At 36.6% G+C, this 23,816-nt stretch overlaps 2 protein-coding genes across 9 annotated transcripts in view; one reads left to right on the forward strand and one right to left on the reverse strand.

Annotated features, from left to right (window-relative positions):
• Positions 1-10,743, forward strand: part of myo7aa (myosin VIIAa) — a 44,475-nt gene extending 33,732 nt beyond the window's left edge. For 4 of the 5 annotated variants that reach the window (XM_084124327.1, XM_084124326.1, XM_084124328.1 and 1 more), the window contains 14 exons: positions 271-461; positions 620-744; positions 1,018-1,175; positions 1,932-2,085; positions 2,958-3,113; positions 3,878-3,983; positions 4,267-4,380; positions 4,592-4,679; positions 5,238-5,344; positions 5,451-5,636; positions 6,881-6,997; positions 7,131-7,214; positions 9,013-9,132; positions 9,236-10,741. In XM_084124327.1, coding sequence (XP_083980453.1) covers positions 271-461; positions 620-744; positions 1,018-1,175; positions 1,932-2,085; positions 2,958-3,113; positions 3,878-3,983; positions 4,267-4,380; positions 4,592-4,679; positions 5,238-5,344; positions 5,451-5,636; positions 6,881-6,997; positions 7,131-7,214; positions 9,013-9,132; positions 9,236-9,328 — 1,799 coding nt within the window. In that variant the 3' untranslated portion in view covers positions 9,329-10,741. Of the gene's footprint in view, positions 1-270; positions 462-619; positions 745-1,017; positions 1,176-1,931; positions 2,086-2,957; positions 3,114-3,877; positions 3,984-4,266; positions 4,381-4,591; positions 4,680-5,237; positions 5,345-5,450; positions 5,637-6,880; positions 6,998-7,130; positions 7,215-9,012; positions 9,133-9,235 lie in introns of all 5 variants that reach the window. The other variant, XM_084124330.1, reaches the window with a different exon arrangement.
• Positions 10,744-10,850: 107 nt separating this feature from the next.
• Positions 10,851-23,816, reverse strand: part of gdpd4a (glycerophosphodiester phosphodiesterase domain containing 4a) — a 32,716-nt gene continuing 19,750 nt past the window's right edge. For 2 of the 4 annotated variants that reach the window (XM_084124853.1, XM_084124852.1), the window contains exons 8-16: positions 23,558-23,703; positions 23,212-23,294; positions 18,929-19,079; positions 17,516-17,740; positions 17,168-17,325; positions 14,598-14,745; positions 14,425-14,507; positions 13,425-13,504; positions 10,851-11,906 (exon numbers count right to left, since the gene is read on the reverse strand). In XM_084124853.1, coding sequence (XP_083980979.1) covers positions 11,800-11,906; positions 13,425-13,504; positions 14,425-14,507; positions 14,598-14,745; positions 17,168-17,325; positions 17,516-17,740; positions 18,929-19,079; positions 23,212-23,294; positions 23,558-23,703 — 1,181 coding nt within the window. In that variant the 3' untranslated portion in view covers positions 10,851-11,799. Of the gene's footprint in view, positions 12,064-13,424; positions 13,505-14,424; positions 14,508-14,597; positions 14,746-17,167; positions 17,326-17,515; positions 17,741-18,928; positions 19,080-23,211; positions 23,295-23,557; positions 23,704-23,816 lie in introns of all 4 variants that reach the window. The other 2 variants (XM_084124851.1, XM_084124850.1) reach the window with 1 other exon arrangement.

Genomic DNA, 23,816 nt, shown 5'->3' on the forward strand with positions numbered 1-23,816 from the left:
TTTTATGTTTGTGTAATTTTTTCCCCATGACAATTAAGCACATTTAATGAGGAAAAATATCTTGTTTCTCTATATTAAATAATAATAATATTTCGTAATATATTATAAAATAATAAATAAACCTTTCTGGTCACAATACATACAATTTTATTTTTATTTAGTTTTTTTTTTATTTTACTTTATTTCATTTCTGATTTACATTTCTTTGACATTTCTTTAGCATCACTTACAGTCGTTCTCTTCCTTCATGTAACTCATTCACCTGATCAGCTGGCGATGATTCGACGTTCCTGAGCTTCCTAAAAGGCGACCTCATTCTGCTGGACCAGGACTCGGGCGAGCAGGTCATGACGTCTGGCTGGGCCCACGGGATCAACGACAGAACCAAACAGAAAGGAGATTTCCCTGCCGACTGTGTTTATGTGCTGCCCACGGTCGTTAGACCTGCACCTGAAATCGTGGTACTGATTTTTTATTATATTATGTTCAGAGGTCGTTGCATATTTATCATTTCAGTCTTGTATGATTCATGTCTCTACTTAAACCTTCTCCCTTTCTCTGTCCCTGCCTTGTGTTCTCTCTCTCTCTCTTGTGCACTCTCTGTGACTTTACGGCTCAGGCTTTGGTTACCATGACACCAGACCAACGTCAGGAGTCAATCCGGATTTCCCATGTCCCTCTAACGGAGTCGGAGGAGAGGATAAAGCCGTACACTCTGGAGGAATTCTCATATGACTACTTCAGGTGAACAGACACCACTTCTGTCCCTACATCGTTTTAATGTAACCTGTTTTAAATAATAAAATACATGGTTATGCTGCAATCAGGACTCTTATTAGAAGTCTTTACTTTTCTTAATACATGTTCCTGGTCTTATTGTGCACTATTCATCATTGAAGGTTATGCTTAAGAAAATACAATTTAATTTAATAAAGAAATCAAAGAATATACACAATTAACTCATGCAACTACGTATACATGACCCTCATTGACCCTGGACCCTCTCCACTCATCCAGGCCTCCTCCCAAACACACTCTCAGTAGAGTGATGATCACCAAGAACCGCGGGAAGGACAAACTGTGGAGCTGCACTCGAGAACCCATCAAGCAGGCCCTTCTGAAGAAGTGTGTGGGCCATGAGGAGCTTTCCCAGGAGGCCTGCATGGCTTTCATTGATATCCTTCAGAAAACAGACACAGACGCATGAAAAATCTTATTCATATCTTTTTTTTTTTTCATATTTTACTTGAATTTTTTTTCCTGAAATATGACCTGGGCCCTAAAATAGGTTTTATTTTCTTTATGCAAAATATAATTTCTTTTTGTTTCTTTTAATTTTGCCCTGAAATATGACCTATGCCCTAAAATAGGCGTTATTTAAAACATTAAATATTAAATATTTTCTTTTGCTAGAGAGTAATGTGATTTAATTTGGTTTTATTCTTAAAGTCCCCCTGAGGTGAAAATCAAGTTTTTAATGTTGTTTATATGTCTATGTGGTGTTTTTAATATGTTTTAAGAAAAAACATGTTTAAATTCAGAAATCAACACCATTGCTGAGTATTTTCTGCTTAAAACTGCAGTGAACCAAAGAGTCTCAAAAACGCGGAGTCTCTTTGAAATCACTGGTGTTTCTGACGTCACAAACTGCCTTGTAACGAATCAGGTCAATGTGTGATCGTCTGAGCTGGTGTGTGTGAGTGGAGGCGGGGCTAATTTGCATATTCATAGAACTGCGTATACTAAATGAGGGAAGCGTGTAGAGTTACATTCAAGCTATTTTAAGACATTTTTTTAAATATGTCATTTCGGTGATTAAAGATGAGTTTTAAGGGATAACATTATTGAATACAGGGGGACTTTAATACGAGAAGTTCATGAGTATTATCTTCTTTCTGAACGTTAATCATCCTTGACCTGCTCTCCTGCACCTATAATGAAATATATGGGCGATTATCCATCCAAGCGGACACGTTCTGTGAACGAGCTCACGGATCAGATCTTCGAGAGTGCGCTGAAGGCGGAGCCTCTTAAAGACGAGATCTTCTGCCAGATACTCAAACAAATGACTGACAATCACGTCAAGTATGTCCCTCCTTTACAAGCTGATTTCTTCCAATGACCACTACTGTTTTGAAAGAAGTCTCTAATGCTCAGACGTTTTAAAATGACCGTTTTCTATTTGAATACATTTTAAAGTGTAATTTATTATTGTGATGCAAAGCTGAATTTTCAGCATCATAACTCTGCTGCTCAAGAAACATTTATTAATTTTATTAGTGCTGGACAACGATTAATCTCGATTGATCACATCCAAAATAAAAGTTTGTTTACGTAATATATGTGTGTGTACTGTGTAAAATTATTTTGTATATATAAATACACACACACATGCAAGTATATATTTAAGAAAAAAATATTTATATATAAAATATTTATATATAATATAAATTATGTATAAATATATATACATGCAAATATTTTTTAAATATATACATGCAAATGTGAGTATTTATACAGTAGTCAACATTTGAAGTGGATCAAAAAAGTTGATCAAAGTTGTCCTAAGACAAGAACAGGTATTGTTCAAAATTCATGTATAACTTTGATGAAAGGTTTTGATCCACTTCAGATGTTGACTACTACAAAATACAAATACAAAATAATTATACACAGTACACACACATATATTATGTAAACACAAACATTTATTTTGGATGCGATGTCATTTTTTTTTAGGATTAGATATAGAATTTTCAAAAGAACAGTGTTTATTTGAAATATAAATCTTTTGTAACATTATAAAAGTCTTTACTGTCACTTTTGAGCAATTTCATACATCCTTGCAGAATAAAGGTTTTAATTTCTTAATGACCCCAATCTTTTGCGCAGTATTGTATGTTCTGCTCGATGTCATTCATGATTGTTTGGATGCAATGTTTTGTCTGTTTGTGTAGGTACAGTGAGGAGAAGGGCTGGGAGTTGCTTTGGCTGTGTGCCGGTCTCTTTCCTCCCAGTAACGTCCTCTTACCACACGTCCAGAGGTTTCTACAGTCGAAGAAACATCACCCGTTGGCTCCTGACTGCATGCAGAGACTGCAGAAAGCTTTACGGTGACAACACTCCCTCACCTCACGTACAATTGCATGTACTGTACATGCACAAACAGGCATGCATATATTGTATCTTCTAGAGCCTATTTATATTGCAAAGACAACATAAACTCTCAGACATGTGGTGGTGCATTCAAGTCATGTCAGAAAGATCATATTTACGACTTGAATGCACATGAACACCAAATTCGACAAAGCCATAATTATGTGTTTAATTATTCAAACTCTTTGAGCCCCAAAGAGGTGAAAAAACATGGCAGAAGAAATGGTATGAAGGTAAAAGAGCGGCAGAACTCGAGAGCACGTAGATGTGAATTTGAGAACTTGTACAATAAATATTCGTACTTGTACGCTACAATTTACACTCACAGCTCCAATGTGAAAACCTGTCAAATACAAATCTGAAGTTAAATGTTGAGATTTTCACTCGCAGACAATAGTCACAAACCTGTATTCTAAATTTGAAGCTGCAGACAAGTAGTCACAAATGTGTAAAATGCCATTCACAAAAATACAATGACAGACACAAACTTGAAGTACATAGTTGCATTTATTCTTTCTGTGAGTGTAAATTTTAGCGCAAGTACAAATTATTTATCGTAGAAGTTCTCAAATTCACATCTACATGCTCTCGAGTTTTTCTACTCTTTTAGCTTCATGAAGCATTTGTGATGCTTTAGTTCTGATGACTATGAGACGTCTGTGTGAGGAGTTTTATAGTGTGAGTGACTCATCGTGGACGGCGTATGTTTGTTTGTGTGCAGGAACGGATCCCGAAAATATCCCCCTCACCTGGTCGAGGTGGAGGCTATTCAGCACAAGACCACACAGATCTTTCATAAAGTGTACTTCCCTGATGACACAGATGAGGTGAGATAGGCTTTCATATGCTTATGACTCATCAAACACATTGGGATCTTGCTGTTTTGACAGTGATTCAGAGGTCACAATGGTATACTGAGAATTTTTTATGAATGTTAAAGTCAGAAATGAAAGCTTCACATTTCTGCTTGAACCCTGTAAAGCCTGACTTGAAGTAATAGTCTGACATGAAGTAAAACATCGTATTCATTTAAATGCATCTGGAAGTGTTGGATACGGTCTTTGGATGGGTAAAGACAGACTGTGAAGGTTCCCGTTTGTCTGTTTTCAGGCGTTTGAAGTGGAGTCCAGCACGAAGGCCAAAGACTTCTGCCTGAACATCTCCACCAGACTGCTGCTCAAATCACCTGAAGGCTTCAGTCTGTTTGTCAAGATCTCCGATAAGGTAAACATCACACTGTGAGGAAGAACAGCATCTGTGGGATTTCAGTGGGATTTTGCTCATGTAGCACATGTTCCTTAATCTTTTGTCCTTGAACAATCTTTCATGCCTAACCAACTCTAACCATTAACTAGGTAGGTTATGGGAATACAATAGTATACAATTCTTATCAAGATGAATATAATATTATTTGATCTGGTTTTATGCATTATAGGTGATAAGTGTACCTGAGGGAGATTTCTTCTTTGACTTTGTCCGCCATTTGACAGACTGGATTAAGAAAGCAAGACCCGCTAAAGAAGGTACAACCGGGAATTCTACTCTGTTCATCTCTCATGTGCACTAACAAAACATTACATAAGAATTTTTTTTGGATGCTTGGGGTTGGTAAGAGCTTTTTTCTTTCAAAAACATTATTTGATCAAAAATACAGTAAATACTGTTCTCTATTTGAATATGTTGAAATGTAATTTATTCCTGTGATCATTACTCCAGTCTTCAGTGTCACATGATCCTTCAGAAATCATTCTAATGCTGATTTACTGCTCAAGAAAGATTTCTTATTATTATCAATGTTGAAATCAGTTGTGCTGCTTCATATTTTTGTGTAAACCGTGATAAAAAAAGTCCAAAAAGAATAGCATTTATTTGCAACATTGCAAGTGTCTTAACTGTCACTTTTGATTAATTTAACACATCCTTGCTGAATAAAAGTATTATTTTGTTAAAAAAGTTTCTGATCCCAATCGCTGTATCCACTGCCAAAGTGTAGTTTTGTGTTTTTAGGAAAAGGGTAGCAGAATGAAAGCATGCTCAGTAAGTAAACACTGTAACGTAACGGCTCTTCCTCTGATGTTCAGGGATAGTGCCTTCATTGACCTACCAAGTGTTTTTCATGAAGAAGCTGTGGACGACCACAGTTCCAGGCAAAGACTCCTTCGCAGACTCCATCTTCCATTATTATCAGGTGAGCCTCATAAACATCCAAATACTACATCATGAAACCAGAGGCACTGGGATAAAAGTCTGAATTATATATATCAGTTTATATTTATAACACTTCCCATGTAAAGGAACTTCCGAAGTATCTCCGTGGATACCACAAATGCTCCAGAGAAGAGGTTTTCCAGCTCGGCGCTCTGATCTACCGGGTCAAATTCGAGGATGACAAATCCAACTTTCCCAGTATTCCCAAGATGCTGAAGGAGCTGATTCCTCAAGACCTGATTCGACAGCTCTCGCCTGACGACTGGAAAAGGGTTTGTGTCACACTTTCAATGGCTGTGTGCGTCCTTTAAATACACATCCTTGTAGTTGTATCGACAAAATATACAGTCAAACCAAAAATTATTCAGACACCAGTTATCATTTTTTATCTATTTTTTTTAGGGCTGGGGGAATTAACGCGTTAATCTTTGCGATTAACGCGTTAAAAAAAAAATAACGCAATTAACGCAGCACTTTTTTTGCCTCGTTTTAATGACTTTCTGTTGCTGCTGCTATTGAAAAGGCCGAAAATATGCCGTCCTGCCCCTCCGTGTTCGGTGATCAGGTTTCATTCTCACGCAGCTTTCATGAGCGGGTCTTTTCCGCTTCGTGTGTGCACCACGCTCTCGGTTGTGTGTGTGTGTGTGTGTGTGTGTGTGTGTGTGTGTGTCGGCGCGCTGCGCTCTCTGCTCAATGTTCCGCTCCGTGTTTGCGCTGTGCATTCTGCTCTGTCGTTAACGGCCCAAGCGCTCCATTCATGTTCCGATCACGCACTGGAAAAGCAAAGTCCACTGAGAACATGAAATTTCTCAGTAGTAGACTTCTGTTTGCAATAGCCCTGCTGAGCTGGTATAGTCATGCTGGACAACAATGGTAAAATTGATCATCTGATCACATGTTCTGGTAATAATAGCTTTGTAGGACTATATTTTATTTTGATAATTAGTAAAAAAAAATCTTTAAAAAAATAAAAAAATCAGTTAAATTGATTGTTGATTGATTATTGAAAAAGAATAATATATATTAATATATAAGTATCAAAATAAATGATACTGACATATTATACCCAAAAATTCTTCATACAGCGGACTACCGGTAAAATTGATTAAAATTTGGGACCAAAAATTATTCAGATCATGTTTTGCTTAAGTGACTTTTCTTTAATTGCTAATGCAACCTTTTTACACCAAAGACTGAACAAAATGAAGCATTGCTTGGTAATTGGTTGACCTAAATTGGTATTATTTAATTGTGTACTTAAATTTAACAGCGGACAGCTATTCAACCTAATTCATTTGTGAGACAGTCTAACAGAACGATGGACAAAACCAGTGAAATATCAACTGATTTGATAACTCTGAGTTCTTGTCATATTTTATTACCATTTTCTAAACTATAGCGAATAAACTGTGAGAATGTGAGAAATGTTGAAGGTGTCTGAATACATTTTGCTTTGACTGTACATCATTTTTATGATCCAATGGCTTGTCCTCATCTGTTCCTTCTCATGTTGCAGTCGATTGTGGCGTTCTTCAACAGACAAGCTGGGAAATCAAGGGAGGAAGCCAAGCTGATGTTTCTGAAGCTCATTTTCAAATGGCCCACGTTTGGTTCAGCCTTTTTTGAAGTGAAGGTAACTGTGCTATATTAACTTGTGGTTTGGAAAGCTGGCATTTTCCTACTTGCTATAAGCTTTTGGAGCTCAGTGTTCAGCATGTGCTGCAGCATGGACCAATCAGTCTCTTTTGATATTTTTATATTTGCAGCAAACCACCGAGCCACACTTCCCCGAGATCCTGCTGATAGCCATCAACAAATATGGAGTCAGCCTTATCGACCCCAAGAACAAGGTGTGTTTTCTTTCTCTTTTTGCTGTTTTGACTAAGTAACGTTTTTTTATAGTCTGAAACGTGCTGTGACTTGTATTCCAACACAACTTATATAATGCAATTAACGTCAAGCATACAAAACATGACCAGAGCGCACACATTTGGATTGGGGCCGAATGAGAGAGGAAGTGAGTCCATGTTTTTATATATATATATATATATATATATATATATTGTAAGGGGATTTACAGTCAAAAACCCAGAACCAGATAGGATGAATGAAGACCCTGAGTCAGAATTATAATAAATTAAAGAAACGTTTTACTGAAGATAGTTTGCAGTTTCATCAGCAGAAGTCGGCTTCAAGACTCACACAGGAGTTCGTAGGACGCCCCGCTTACAGTTACAAAGATCACAGCAGTTATACCCTTCACCAAGGTCTAAGCTACATCCTTGCTTCAGGTTAAATGATTCTCATTGGCTAATAAATAGATAAACATAGTCATTTTCCACACATATACAGATAGACTGAAGTATATCTCCATCGATTACGCAGCTGACACCCGGACCCTGAAGTTAAGCACGTCGTGACCTTCCAGGTCTCAGATTTGGGTTGCTGGGCACCAGCATGTCCAGAACAACAACTCAGTCAATCTCCAATAATGCCAGAGCTTCCTTAACCTGTAACCAAGAAGACTAACACGCACACCGACACACAGCTTTTCCAAGGTTGGATTTGGCCAGGCTCTAACTATAAACAGGAGAGTCGTCTCAAAACATAAAGATAATACATTCTTTCTCTCAAGGAGAGAACACTTTAGTCTAACTGGAAAGTAAGGCTTTAACTGAGAAATGGTCCCTTAAACTATACACTTCATTGACTATAGTTGTCAGAGTACCCTAGAAAAGCAGATGTATGTATTGACACGTTAAAGACATTTCTCAAACACAAAACGAGTCCATATTTAATTTCTGGAAGCTGGGGTAAATGAGCAAGCACTGTTACTGCTTTCAGATATCAAATACAGACATTAGAGAATACATGAAAAGGACATTTTCGATAATCACACTGGTAACTTCTGTAACAAAGTAAAATCTCATAAGCCTAGAGAAGTCATTCAACTCATGTGATGTTTAGAAGGAAAAATATTGATTAATACCTTGATTATAATCACTCATTACATTTAAGCAGCAGTGGATTCCAGAATCCATCCACTTCAATATACACAGTAGTCAACATTTGAAGTGGATCAAAACCTTTCATCAAAGTTATACGTGAATTTTGAACAATACCCGTTCTTGTCTTAGGACAGCTTATATATACACAGACATATATATAAATTTAATTATGTTGAGTGTTTTGTCTTTTTTATTAGTCATTGTCATGTGTATATAGTTTTTTTTTATATATTTTTTTAGTTTAGTTTTTGTAGTATAAAGTTAAACTAAATGAAAATGAGAAATGTTGCTTTGGTAACTAGCTAAAATAAAACAAGTTTATGAATAAACTAGAAAGCATTGCAAACAAACCAAGTGTAGTTTTATTTTAGTATTATTTATATACTATTATAGTATTAATTACACACTATTATTTATATTTAGTATTATATACATACTATTGTATACTTTTATTTTATATTTTCATATTTTAGTTTAGTATGTGCGTTTTTCATTTTTATTAGTTTTATATATTTTTTTATATTATTTTAGGTAATGTTTATTTATTTTATTTCAAGCTACAATTTTTAATGGTGTGTTTCCAGTGTTTTTGATCCCAGTGTGCAGTGATGTTTGCGTTTCCTCTTTCCTTGATCCGCAGGATATTTTAACCACATATCCCTTCACGAAGATTTCCAACTGGAGCAGCGGGAACACGTACTTCCACATCACTATCGGGAACCTGGTTCAGGGCAGCAAACTTCTGTGTGAGACGTCACTGGTGAGAGAAACTCAATGGCAAATAGCAGCACAGTTGCATCATACTTGTTTAATAAATGATTTAATAAAGAAAATTTGATTTGCAAATGTTTTCTTCATAACAGGGCTACAAAATGGATGACCTGTTGACGTCCTACATTAGCCAGATGTTGACCACCATGAGCAAGCAGCGTAACTCCCGCGGCCACAGCAAGTGAACGTTTGATTGGCGTGAGGCGGTGGAGCTGGTGCGTCTGCTGCGCCCTATTGGTCGGCCCTGTAGCTGGGGGCGGGCCTTCGCGTCCCAGCTGTGGCGAATGAGCCGCACCCCCTCTGCCAGCTCCCAGGGCTCCGTGTACCCCGATGAAGACTCTTCATCCGCCTCCAGTGAGGATGACTACCTCTGAGCAAAGCTGAAGGGACTTTGCCTCCTTGGAAATTGCGTGAAGAACCTGATTTATGTGTCTTTTGTTGGATGGTTTGCTCCAGAATATGTATTTTATGACTTAATGCACAATTTAGGTACCATTTAATACGTTTTGTGAAATCCAGCCAAGTCAAACATGAACTGGAATGGCTTCGCTACATGCATCGCAAAGCGTTCATCAACATTTTTGAAATTTTCACTGTATTCCTCACAATCACTGCAGTGAACGAACGGTATTTGGATTCTTTAGGTGGTAAATAACACTGTAAATGCACAAGAAAAATACTTGCCTGAGTTTCTGGAGGTTTTGACAGAATTCGAGAATTCTGTGATTTCAATTTAAGTTTTTAAAATATTGTTAAACTGCATGCCTTACTACTTTTTTTTTTGGAATATTGGTAACTTTTTACAGGCTTGAAAAATTGTTACATGTTCAACATTCATGCAGCTATGACTTGTAGTGTACGTGTACTTTAGGAAGGAAAAAAGAGAATGGTAAAATACATGGCCTTATTTAAATATCGCATCCCTAGAAACAAGCCGAGAACTGTTTCAGATCGTATTTCACCCATTTCAAGCAAAATAAAGAAATGATATTTGTTTTTAGAAAGCTAGTTGTAGAAGTCTATTGGTTGCACTGCCTTTAAAGTAATAAAAAAGTGCATTATAGTTCATAAAAATGTCCAGAAGCACTGGGCTTAATTGAGATAAAAAAAAAAAAAATTGTAGGCATTACATAACGTATACAATAAAACAAAAACAAATCTACATGCTTTTGAAAACAAGATTCAATGTAAAATTAAATTTTGTCTTTCTTTCTTTCTTTGAAATGATTTTGGGTTGAAATGTGACCTAGACATGTTTCCACGAGATTCGCCCAGTAGCTGATAGATAGATACGATAGAATGACGCCGTAGTTTTCCATTTTTGAAACTGTTGATGCTTGTGTATATTGGAAAGAGTAGGTTTGACCTGTTAGACTTTTTATTCAATTAATTTATGGCCTTTATTTGCACCAATATGTCCTTCAGCACAATTATTTGACTGACTCACTGTAACATCAGACACTAACCTGAACTACAGAACACGTCTGTTTCTTATGTTTGTGTGTGGTAATTAGCAGATAAAGTTCTGACTACTGTTATTTTGCCACTCTTTTATGTAACGCACCAGTTTAGTTATAAATAAAATTTTCTATTAAACATTCCTGCGTTTATAACATGAACTAAACATGGGTTCAATATTTCTGATGTGATGCTGATATTCTCACATATAGATCAAACCTTTTGTAAAGATACGCATTGAGGCATATCTTGAGTCTGCTAAAAATATTTTTATTTAGGCTATTAGTGCTGATGATAGAGTAACAAAAAGAGACAACAAAAAAAATCTGATAATATCAGATCAGAATATCATTTAAGGTCAGTTTACAATCATATTTACAGTCTTAAGTTACATCGAAAGATTAAGTAAATAGAAATCACGCTAGGCATTGCATTTTATACAGGCAGGAATGTTGCAGCATCCCATGAAAAGAGCAAGAAAACATGTCCGCCGTTTTAACATGCTGCACGTCTGCGGGGCGATGAGGAGCTCACGCATGATCACTTCCAAAATAAAGACATTTCCAAGTTCATCAGTAGCCTTGTGTTTTCAAAGGCTGATTAAATCCAGCACTTCTGTAGAACTCAAGAAGTCGCGTGCGAATTCACTTCAGCGATTCCACTGTCGAAAATCCCAACATCTAAATCTTTCACATTCAGATTGTCTTTTGGCTTGTTATCGTCTTCCTGATTGTAAATGCTTGTTAAATTTATCACGCCATGCAATGGATCTGACATCTTAAATATTTCCAAAACACTCTTCGCGATGTCCATTTTACCATGCGTCATTCTGCAGTAATCAGGCTTGCATTGAAAAATAGGCAAATTCTGTCTTTGATAAAAACGAACTTCACAGAAGCAAAAGAAGCTGGATGATCGATTCATCTTATGCCACCAATTCAGAAAATAATTGGTCAAACACATTTGATATTTTTAACAAAATATCACTAACATACGTTTTCTATGAATTACCTCTCAGAGTACCATGTAAACACCGTGGTACATGAATTTCAAGGTACTGCCAAAGTATAAACCCCAGAATATATATATACTGTATATATATTGCACGATGATGCTGATATAGCGATGATGCTGACGGCGCTGGAGCTCAAGGTGCTCTGCAGGCTTTATGCCTCCCACAGATCTCTCTGTTGTCTTTTCAGATGGGCGGTTCCTCAGAAATGGTGGGCAGATTGGGAGTGAGGGGCGAGCTCTGAGCCTCTCCACGGACACTGATGCTGGAGATGGACCAGACGTCGCTCAGCTCTGCCGTACAGGAGAGGGAGAGAGACGATGAGAGTGATGGAGGGTCAGATGGGTACGGGGAAGCCATGCACAGGGGGAACATGCACAGGGTCCAGGGAGAGTGACGGCCCGTCAAAGAACAGAGGGTTCCAGCGGATGCCTTGGACCTCAGACCGTTCTACAGCACAGAGAGTCACATTCAAACAGCGCCACAGGACACAGAACTAGGGTTTCTGGGACGGTCGCTGGAAAATCGGACTACTACGATTTGTTTTCTACTTCACCTTTGCTTAGAAATGGTTTACTATTTAAATCAGGGATTTCCAAATCTTTTTTTGTCATCTGAACCACTTTGAGCTAAAATATTTACATGAAGCCAGGATTAGCATCGTTAACTAAAACTATTCTATAAAACTATAAAAAAAAATTCTGTTAATTGAAATAAAGTTGAAATAAAATAAAATATAAAAAGTAGTTAAAATGCTAGAATCTTGCCTTGGCAATAAACTGAAATAAGTTTAAGAAATAAATACCTAAACCTAACTAAAAATAAACAAAATATAAATTAAATAAATATTAAATAAATTAAAAATAAATAGCCATATTAAAACAATAATAATAATAATAAAAAAATGGCAAAAGCACACAATGAAATTACTAAGAAAATTAAACTAAAATGAACATGAAAAATAAAAATATAAAAATAAGTCAATTCAAAATATTAATACAACTGTAATCAAACTAAAATAAAATCGCAAGGTGGCTTCAAGCAGTGTTATTTTAGTTAAGTAAATATTTTATTTATTTATTTTTTATTATATTTATTTTAAGCATTTTCGTTTAAAAAACTATTTATTTTGTATTTATGATTTAATAATTATTCTTCAACTAATGAACCTGATTTAGATTTTAATCTCACTTCAGACTTTCATGCAAAAACAATTTTTATATAGTTTATATATATATAGTCTATATCAACTATTTACATATGAAATATTTGTATATTATTATAATTATGTATACACACTATATAAGCTATACATATATGCGTGTACGTGTTATATATATACATATATACATACACACAATATATATATTTTTATATGTAATGTGTATCATGTACTATTTACATAATACATATTGCATATCAACCATAACATACACACAAATGAGTACACAAGAACATTCTGGCTGTTTTCAGAATGGAAAGCGTAGTATACACTTTTTTAAAGCACCATGTAGAAAGGGTACAATATGCAACAATAATAAAAATAATTTATCAGAAATAAATTAGCTTATTTTGCATTTACATTTTTGTCATTAGATAAAACAACTGGCAAGGAGGATGTGTTAAAATCGTGTTTGGCTTAGGTTGACCAAAGATACAGTATCACACACACAGTGTGCTCTGTTGTATACTGCAGATTTGTATGATCGCCTGCCATTCTGAAAATAGCCACCAATCTGTACAGCACATGCAGGACGACGTGCCAAAACCATGGCCAATGGGAGACTTCCAGCCAAAAATGAACAACTTACCAGTCCTGAACTTGCTGTACGGTCCATTCTCATTCACCTGTCTACTATCGGACCAGAAGGGTAAACCTCGCTCACGCCACCTGGAGGAGGAAACAGCACACGCTCAATTTATCACATCACAACAAACATCATGTTGGCATGCTTCCTTTTTTAAGCCTGCAATTTGAATTTTGAGGAAAAACATTGGAAAAGACGTGGAATAACATGCTTTTAATAAAACGATGGAAAGAAATCTCTTATTAATCTAACAAATAAACAGTGCACTGAAAATAGAATACCAAAGGTGTTGGTATAAAATGGTAATTTTTCCAGAGGATTGTTAAAATGCTTTTTAAGGCTATAATATTACCCATAATCTATGTTTTGGTACATACTGCAATTGATGCCATTCTAATCTTGCATACTCTTTGCGAGTTTTTAATCAGATATTATGCAAATTAGATCTGGAAGATTTTTAACCTGTTGACAGCCCAATTTGAAAACAGATCTGAACTTAAATGGTTGTAATTCATGAATGCATTGGAATACAGACTTAAGTTGGTCTCTTTTTAAAGAAGACACTATAGATTATTGCAGAAGTGAAAACAGTTCTAGACACTTAATGTTACTGTAAAGCAAATGCACAGAACTAAACATTTATCCAAAATATATATTTTACAAAATAATTTGTACACTAAGGTTGCTAGAAAATCAAAGCCGCATGTCTAACCAAGTTGTGTTCCGAATTTGAAGTTGATATCACAAAAATTGAGCATCATCTATCCATCATCTTTTGTGTTACCTTGGAATCAGTACTTTGAGTGTTTAAGCTTTGAAATGATGCCTAATTTTAAATGATTGCTAAAATATATGATTAGAAAAAAAGCAATAAAAAAAGTGTGCCAATTGTCCCAAAACTGTGACGTTGACAGTTACCAGACTACAAATACTTGAACGTGTCATGCATGTATGTTTGATTAGGTTTGAAACTAAACACGAGGTTAGTTGAAGCAGAACTCACCAGTGGAATATGAAAACAGCAGTGATGAAGAAAGCAGAGACAATATCTGTCAGGATCCACATCAAACTGTATTTGTCTGGAGTCTGCGCCAGAATTTGTGAGGAAAAGATTCGTCATGGTCCTTTGAATCATAGAGTTTAATATTCGTGATCTCAATGCTAGGCTCAACTCACCATGAGGAACAGGGGGCGCTGCAGTTTCTTGAGGATGTGCAGGGCGTTGGTAGTGACCGAATGAACGCCGGCGCACCATGCCAGTGAATATAACCACGGCTGACTGATCACGTACAGGTTAGTGCTGATGTTCACAGAGGCGTACTTTCTGAAATCAGAATCACATTCACGAGAGGTTCAGATTAGCGGACCGCGTTAAGAAGTTTCAGGCTTTAATTGTAAAGCTTTTCTCTGCAATGCACCAGAATATTACATTAGAAGACGAAAAGCAAGAACAACATCTGATGTGAGTGTGTTCATTTGTGCCCTCAAGGTAAAATGTGTTTTCATTTTAGTGTCAACTTTAAAAAAAAAAAAGTATGCAGAAATGTAGAAAAGCTGAGAGAATCAACAATCATCAAGGATGCGTTGTTTATTTCTCAGAGGAAAGATGTGCATCTTTGTTTCAAGTAGAATTATTTAGAATTACAATAATATTTAACAATATTTCTTATTGTGTGTGTGTATATATATATATATATACTAGGGGGGCTGTTGAATGCTTGAATCTGATTGGTTTACAACGTTCTATGGCGTGCAATTATTATCAGGGAAACGCACAGCTAAAGTAGTTCCAGGCAGGTCTTGACCGCATTATAGTTCCATATCACCTCACCAAATGATTTCAGTTAATTACAACATTTTTACAGCCTACAAAACCAAAACCCACAACGACACTGACAGAGCAAATAAATATAGTAAACAATAGGATAAAAACGAAAAATTATTTCTATGTTTTTGGCACAAAATTGCATTTTATTAGGCAGACAGCACATACTCTCTCACGCTCTCTCTCCACTCAAACACACACACACATTACAGTACCAACACAGAAACATGTTGTCAGCGCTGCTCTGACGAGTTTATCATTACAATAGTTTACCAACTTAAAAGCTACAAGACATTTCTCACTAGCGATGTAATAACGGCGCTGTTCTTGGAGCAGATACATACACTTACAGTGTCACTATTAGTAGAAACGCTGGGACTACATTCATAAGAAATTAGTCCTACACACAAGAGTGTTTTAAAGGAACTGTATGTAGGATTGTGGCCAAAACTGGTACTGCAATCACTTTAAAAATACTATAGAGCGGTGTATCCCCTCCCCCTCCCCCCTGACTCGAGGTTGCCAGATAAGCTGAATTCAGCAGAAACGTAGGCTGCTTCAATGAGCTTCCGACGAGACGTACACAGTAAGTTTTTTTCTGTTAATTATGTTTATGCATCATGAGAGATATTTTGATAAGTAATTATGTATTTAAAAAATGTACTAATTGTCATTAGTTAAATATAATCGTAAAGATTTATGCTCGTATGTGACAGTATCGTAAAGATGTATGCTCGTATGTGACAGTATAATCGTAAAGATGTAACGTTATGCTCGTATGTGACAGACAGAACGGTAGCTGTAAGTCTAACTTGTAACGTTATGTATCTGTCATTAATGTAAGTACAAGCACAAGCCTATGTCACTATGTGTAATACAGCTATTCATTTAGCTGATGCTATAAGTGAAAGTGACCAGCTGTATTTTTTTACTTATACCCTGCAGCATGCGTCCATAACACGCTAAAATATGTGATGTGAAATACAGGTCATTTTGCAGCATGTGTAACTTAGTCCACGATATACGTGAAGAACGAATGTCGAATCATTTTTTCTGAGGTAAAGTTAGGCTTCTGTCTCAATTACGTTTCAAATTGCCATAATGGGCGTGCTAATGTTGTTTTCCTCAGCGTCTCAGCATAATGACAGAGAAACGGGCTCCTATGCATTGCTAATGTTAGCATACGTCCATGTGAGCTAACGTTACGTTACTTTGCACGAACATGCATAACTTTGTTCGACTTGTCATGAATATATGATATGTGCATTGACAACAAGTACAAGTTAGCCAAGCACAAGTTAGATGAATCTTACCTGTCCAGGAGAAAATTAGCCACGTTGGCGTCTGTGTTCAAATTCTTCTCCGTTTTCAGCTGTCTCCATCTTTCAAAAGCATCTCCTATACAAATTCTGGTTTTATTTCGGACTTTGTCACGACGAATTTCTGAATTATAACGAGGTCTTTTTGATTTAGTAACGTTAGACATTTTTATCCGACTAGAGCTAGGGTAGGTTAGAGCAAAGCTGGCAACCCGGATCCCGAAACACTACTGACTTCGTGATTGGTAGATAGGTGGAGGGAGGCGCTTCAGGCCAAAACACAAAATGACAACATCAACATCAGTTGAGGGCTGCAAGTCCACTTTTTAAATGACAATATCCTAGCCATACTACTGTTGTCAGTGATATAAGTATTTGAAATTAACATGATTTCTTAATGTCTAGTGACACATCAGGGCCATTTTATGATTAATTGAAATAGATTTCTTACATACAGCTCCTTTAAGGACAAAAACCTGACAAATGTCTTGAAATACATCATCTGAACAATGTGAGATGTGGTAGCCGTAATATAAGCGGAATAATTGACTCCGGGCCGTTGAATTATTGAAAAATAATGCACGCGATACAACCTGACATACCTGATCTGATCCTGTGACATGTAGCTGTAATGGAGGTTGAGTCGGACTATGTGTTCCTCCTGCAGCTCCTCTATAGACGCATGATCTCCAGACGTCTGCTGCAACTCTGGATCCAGCTCCTGTACCACACTCCTTTGATCGGCCGGCAGCCACAGCACCTACCAGAAAAAACACACCATAATACATCATTAGGCACTGTTTCAACTAATTTTTTCTATTTTTTTTTTATAGAACAGTTTAAAAATGGAAAAACGAAATGCCATGAGGTGGTCACATGACATGGCATTATAATGCCATTGTTTAAGGTTAGAAGAAAAAGTCAGCATCCAACTGGGGTTCATGAACTACCTGACTGGAGTTAATGAAGGACTCGTTGTGTATGACCTCCAGGGTGCGAGTGATCCACGTGTCCCTGTACGGGTGGCCTCGGGGTGGACGTCTGAGGTCAAAGATCACCAGTCTCTCATGCTGAGCGGCCAGATTCAGGAACTCTTTCAGTGTTGGTACAGTCTGGTTCTGGACCTGAACCCTCTCATCTAGATCAAGAGAGGAGGCTGTACTGAAAGGATCCCTCTGAGAGGAGATAGAGATAGAGAAGACTGGTTAACTTGAGTCTTTACACCTCACAGTCTTGCCAAATTAATAAGGCATGCAGTCTGACAACAGTTTATAGATCAATTATAAGATCCAACATCTTAGGAGCTCAAAGATGGTGCATTATACACCTTTAAACTACAATCCACAAGCATTTTACTTGATCAAAGCCATGAATAACTGCCTCTATTGATCTTTAAACTGGGTGAGGTCGAGCATCGTCTTTTAGGGTTGGAACAGTGACGCAAGGCACCTACTGGCAAAGCCTAATTCCAGCTAGAATCCTTTAATCCCGATTGATTCCACACAGGGATTTAAGAGGGATTCTGAGTTTAATTAAGGGGCCAAGAACCAAAGGATATATGGATGTGCACTGCATTATCATTTTTGTTATAGTATGATGGGGTTTTATAGGAGTTGTTTCTATTTGTTTTTAATCTGTTTTGACCATACCATCCTAAAAGAACCCAATGATTTCTCTAAAAATACGAATGCATACGGTGTGCTCTCTGTTAAAATGGATTTTAGTATCCATAATTACCCTGAAATAATAATGTGTCTGGATAAAACATAATATAATATCCAGCTTTGAAGAAAAACAAATATAATCAATCATCACACAAACAAAACAAAAGCTTTGGAATAGCATACTGCTTTTACTCTTTCTACAGTATACGCTTATTTTCTGCATATTATGCTAATTTTCTGTTTGCATGGAATGAATACTGCATCCACAATGCATTGCATATATTCGCAATGATTTTTAATTATTTTTTTATTTTAGTTGACTCATTACTTGATCATACTGTCCAAAGTTAAAACATTTTTTATTAAATATTGTATAATATGTATATATTTACATATAAAAAACACATCCTAAGACACATTTCAATTGAATCGCTGGGCCATTTGTGCTTGGACCACGATGATTGCCGCTTGCGTCCATATTTTGTTTTTAATTATAGTATAGATGTAGTATATGTGTTACAGTATAGATGTCTCAATGCTTGCTTGCTTGCTTTGGTTTTACACAGTCCTCATGTAATTATTATAAATAATTGTCTAGACCACCCTGGAAAGTAGGCAGTATACAGTAAGCTAGTATAGCATTATGCACATAGCTTAGCCATCAATATATTCATATGACTGAAGGTGCTGGATCATTACCCGAAGAAACCAGGATCCAGCGCTGAGCATCTCCAGCTCTGCCCAGGTGAACATGGCCGCCGGGTCATCCGTCCGGTTGGGAAACACTTCATGCACGTTGGTTGTCCTCCTCAGGGTGCTGTCATGCATCAGGAATGGGACGCCATCATAACTGCAAAGAGGAATATTGTGTGAATTTTAGCATGCTCAAATGGGATGGCAGCTGTGTTTGCATTCTGTGAAATCCACTTCAGTTTGTTTTAGAGAATTATTTTCCCCATCTAAATTATGAAACATGTATTAAAACCAACACAAAGATATTGTGTTATTGTGTTATTTTAGTATTATTTAAAAACCATTACAGTATTCATTTTGTCACGTCTGTTTGTGGTTTTGTTCATGTTTTCTTGTCTTTTATTTTGAATTTCTCCTCATGTGATCGTGTCACGTTCTTCCCTTGCTTCATGTGTTTTCATTGGTTGTTCTAGTCATGTGGTTCTCTGTTCTGTTTTGTCATTGGTTCATTGTTCATTGCTTTTAGTTAGTCTTGTTAAGTGTTTGTTAGAACACATCAGTTTTTTTAAGATAGTTTTCATGTAGTTGCGATGTTATATTCTGTCAAATTTGACAAAATAAAACAGATAAGGGACCGTTCGGTATTTATGGAAGGGGCCACCGGAGGAAAATAGGGGAGGGTCATGTCTTTTTATTCTTTGTTGAGGGGAGGGTCATCCATCTTTTTTTAGTCTACGGGGAGGGTCACCCAACTTTTATATTCATGAAAACAGCAACATTTCAAAGTGGCTTGTTTGGTGCTATTTCTTTCCATTTAGCTCCATGTTGATCTCGCGTTATCAGCCCCCCTTCGATATCAGATTGGTCTGACCCAACAAAAATCCAGTTTGGCGCTTAGAAAAAGTGCATCATGTTAGAACAGAATGCCAAAGAAATGTTTACCCGGCAAAGCTTTAAAGCACGAGCAAATAATGAACTTTTGTTAAGTGCACAGTGTCCTGTGAGTGTAACTCTACCGCTGCATTAACATGTGATGTGAATGTACGTCGAGTTTTACAGTTGGGACTGAGGCGCCAGATCTGCAGCTGATAGAATGTGCGCTGTAGCGCGATACTACCATATTTTAGTCTCCATTCTTATTTTGTTTCCACGATGTGTAAGATGTAGGGCTACCACATGTTTAAATTACTATTAGTATTATTTAAATTAACATAAAATACATAGACCTACACCACAAAAACTAGTTGAGGATAAATTCGTTAAAATTGGGCGATTCCAGTGTTATGGTCGTGACATTTGCAGTCAAAACTTAAAATAAAAATTCTCAGAAAATCCATTTAATACCAATATTTTGAAACGTCTGAAAGGAGTCAAGACATTAGACAAATGAGTTTTATATTTAATATGAGGGAAATACACATGTGACGTGACACAAAAAATCTTTTTTAACTTTTAGGTGGCAAAATATTTTTTAGTAATTCTATAAATTACACTGTGCAAACCAAAAGATATATACCCACCGGATAAATAAAGATCGGCCTCCACAGAACATAAAATATTATATTATTTTTATTTTATTTTTCGTGTTCGCATTTATGTGAAAAAAAAAAAAAAACAATGTTACGGGCATGACAGTTCTCCATTACGGACATGACTGCTCTGAAGCAACTTTAAAAATTTCACAGAAACCTCAAACAGAAAGCACAAAGCCTTTCTTTAAAGTGAATTTCGTTTTTTTATTAATTTTATCTTAATTTTAATCAATCTTTCATCTGGATTTAATAAATAAGAAGTAGTCTAAATATAGTAGAAAATAGATAATCATGACACGGAGGCGCGGGCGAGTGAACTGGATCTTGTCTCATAAATGAACCGAAACTCAGCGTAAGATAGGCTATGCTACTTGCCTCACAGACCGGAGAAATATATAGAAAGCTTGAAATGTCTACTTTTAAACAGAACAATTCATAACGAAAGAGAACAGACTGCTTTCTCCTTATGAAATGTGCATTTCTCTCTGGCGCGTTCTGAGAAGATCGCGACGCATCGTCAACTTCATCTTTGCGGTAGACACAGAAAACACTTGTTTATTAAAAACAATTAAAATGTCTCCTTGCTATATTTGACATATTAATAATCATTACTTTTGCCGGTTCTTTGTGACAGCTTTTAGATGCTTTGTTGGCTGCGCCAACCACATGTTGAACGAGTCACACCGCATCAGCACCAAAAACATGATTTTTTTCAAATCTAAAATCAAAAATCGTGATACGAACCGAATCGTTTGGTCTATCGTTACAGCCCTAGTAAGATGCGAAAGCAAGAGTTTATGGTTTAAAAAACAAACAAACAATGGCTATCTGAACATCTTTGCCAAGCGCAAACTAGTACAGAATTAGGCTAATCAATAAATTATCGGGGAGGGTCATGCCTTTTTTCACAATTATTTTGGAGGGTCATAGAAAAAATTATTGCTGTTGAAGGGAGGGTCATGTCTTTTTTGACAACAGATCTCAAAACTCCTCCGGTGGCCCCTTAAATAAATAACGAACAGTCCCTAAAAAACGTAGACCCCACTACACTGGTATTTAAATAGTAGGTTTAATAGTAATAATCACATTCACAAAAAAGATATGGATACCGGGTCCCCTCTAATGTTAACATCTTACACTTGTATAGAAAACTTGTTTGTACTTTATGTTGGATTTCATCTGGGCAGGACTGCAGGAAAATATTCACCTGGTTGAACTAGCAACCTAAATCTGTTACTTTGAAATTCATGAATGGAAAATCAGAATCGTTCAACTTTCCGAACGATAAGTTGGTCAAACACAAAGTAAGGTGTTTGCTAATTCTGTTGCCCAGATTAACCTAGTTTCAATCCATACCTGACACGTATCTATATTTGTGAATGGGGTCAGGGGTTGTTATCACAAATAATCTATGATAGAATCAGTGGGTCCCATTCATTAAATGCCAAGCAATGTGTGAAAACCATTCTTGAGTTAATTGTTGCTTTTTTCTGCTTGTGCTCCACTGGGTTATCTCAAAATTGACCGCACAAAATGCACTGTTTTTGGATTTAAGCTGCCCATTTTCAACGTAATTCTAAAGTTGCTCCAGATACAGTAGGGTTTTCCTGAGCATGTGCGAGAACTAGATGTGTCAGATATGGCTGATAAATACATGATTGACAGTGTCAAGTCATCAAACCTGCGTAATATAAGCTGCGAACAGACAACACGCTCCCTCATCTTCATCCACGCTTCCTAGGGAGCTTCCCGTCGCTCATGAAGTAAAGATGAGACCGCTAACAGGATTAGTGTTCAGCTAATCACCTTAACCTGAGAGCAGTGACTCATCCAGGAGCGGTTAGCGTCAGATCCCCATTTATACGCCTCTTGGCTAGAGCAAACCTTTGTCTAGAGGAAATGACTTTGCAACTTTCTATTTTAATGTATTAGTAAATGTTGAAAACATTTAACCAAGAATAATAAATGCTTTAAAAGTATTTTTTGTTAAACTTTATTTTAAGGTGCCCTTGATACAGTGTAATTATATAAGTACGGAATAATATTAATTGACAACATATACTTACTATATGATTAGGATTAGGATTAGGTTTAGGGTTAGTTTCTTATATTTATGCATAATTTACTGATATTACTATAGAAAGTAAATGTAAGATGTATAACGGACTAATGCTAACAAATAGAAGCTTATTTTAAAGTGTTACCGACAACAACATGATACTCCAGTAAGCATAAAAATACATTGCACACACAAATATTGGACAACATAGACAATTTTTATATTTAGATTTGAACCATTTTTTATCAATCGTCAGTATCAACTGATTGAGATCTACCGCAAGTATTTGCAGGATTTGCAGAAGATTGCATTGTCGGTGAAAGATCCTGCCTTAGAACTAAATGAGGTTTCTTATAAGGCTGCATGATTTGGAGTAATAGATTTTTTTTTAGATATCACAATCATGTCTTAAAGCCAAACATTTTCTTAAATCTTTGCAGTGTAGATCACAGAAGTGGCAAAATGTTTACATTTATGCATTTGGCAGATGCTTTTATCCAAAGCGATATGTGTTGCATTCAAGGTACACATTATATTAGATCATGCATTCCCTTGGAATCAAACCTAAGACCGTGGCATTGCAAGCACCAAGATCTATAACCACTTGAATGCCTAGGAATGATAATAAAAGAATCATGTCTTAAAACTTAAAATGCTTTTATACAAATACAGTAAGTAGGTATGTTAAAGATACTCACCTGATTGTGACGTCCGTCTCCAGCCCCTCTCCTCCTACTTCTACAGCCTTCTCAAAGGACATCTGAGTATTTTCTGGTGCAAGCTGTTTGAAAAGAATCAACAACGTCAAACATTTCGACAACCATTTTGAGTCTTAACCATTGTAATCGAATCCATTAATGGTCAAACATAAGAATAAAAAAATAAATAATTCAAGTTAGTATCAGAAGTTTACTTTTGAAAGAGAAGTCAAACAGACATTGATTTTAAATGGCATGCTGACTTAAACCCACACAAAATCCACATGTGCTCTTTCAGTATTAAACAACAGGGATCTTAAAATATCATGAGGTAAAAATACCACACCATGGGTGCTCCTCTGTGCCCGATGAGGGTGGGTGCTGGCCCCAGCGTGCCCTCCTCTTTGATGCAGGGGGAATACATGCCCAACGGCACCAGATACAGGGCGAAGAGAACCGCCAAGTACAAGCTGAGGATAGCCACCTGCCTCACTGAAACACACAATATACCCCTTGCATATGAATATATGCAAAAACTTAATGAATGAAAGACAAATCCAACTGTTACAAAAACATATTGCAACTTTTGCAATATATGATGCACC

This window comes from Abramis brama, assembly GCF_963993115.1.
Source record: "Abramis brama genome assembly, chromosome: 9".
NCBI lineage: Eukaryota > Metazoa > Chordata > Actinopteri > Cypriniformes > Leuciscidae > Abramis > Abramis brama.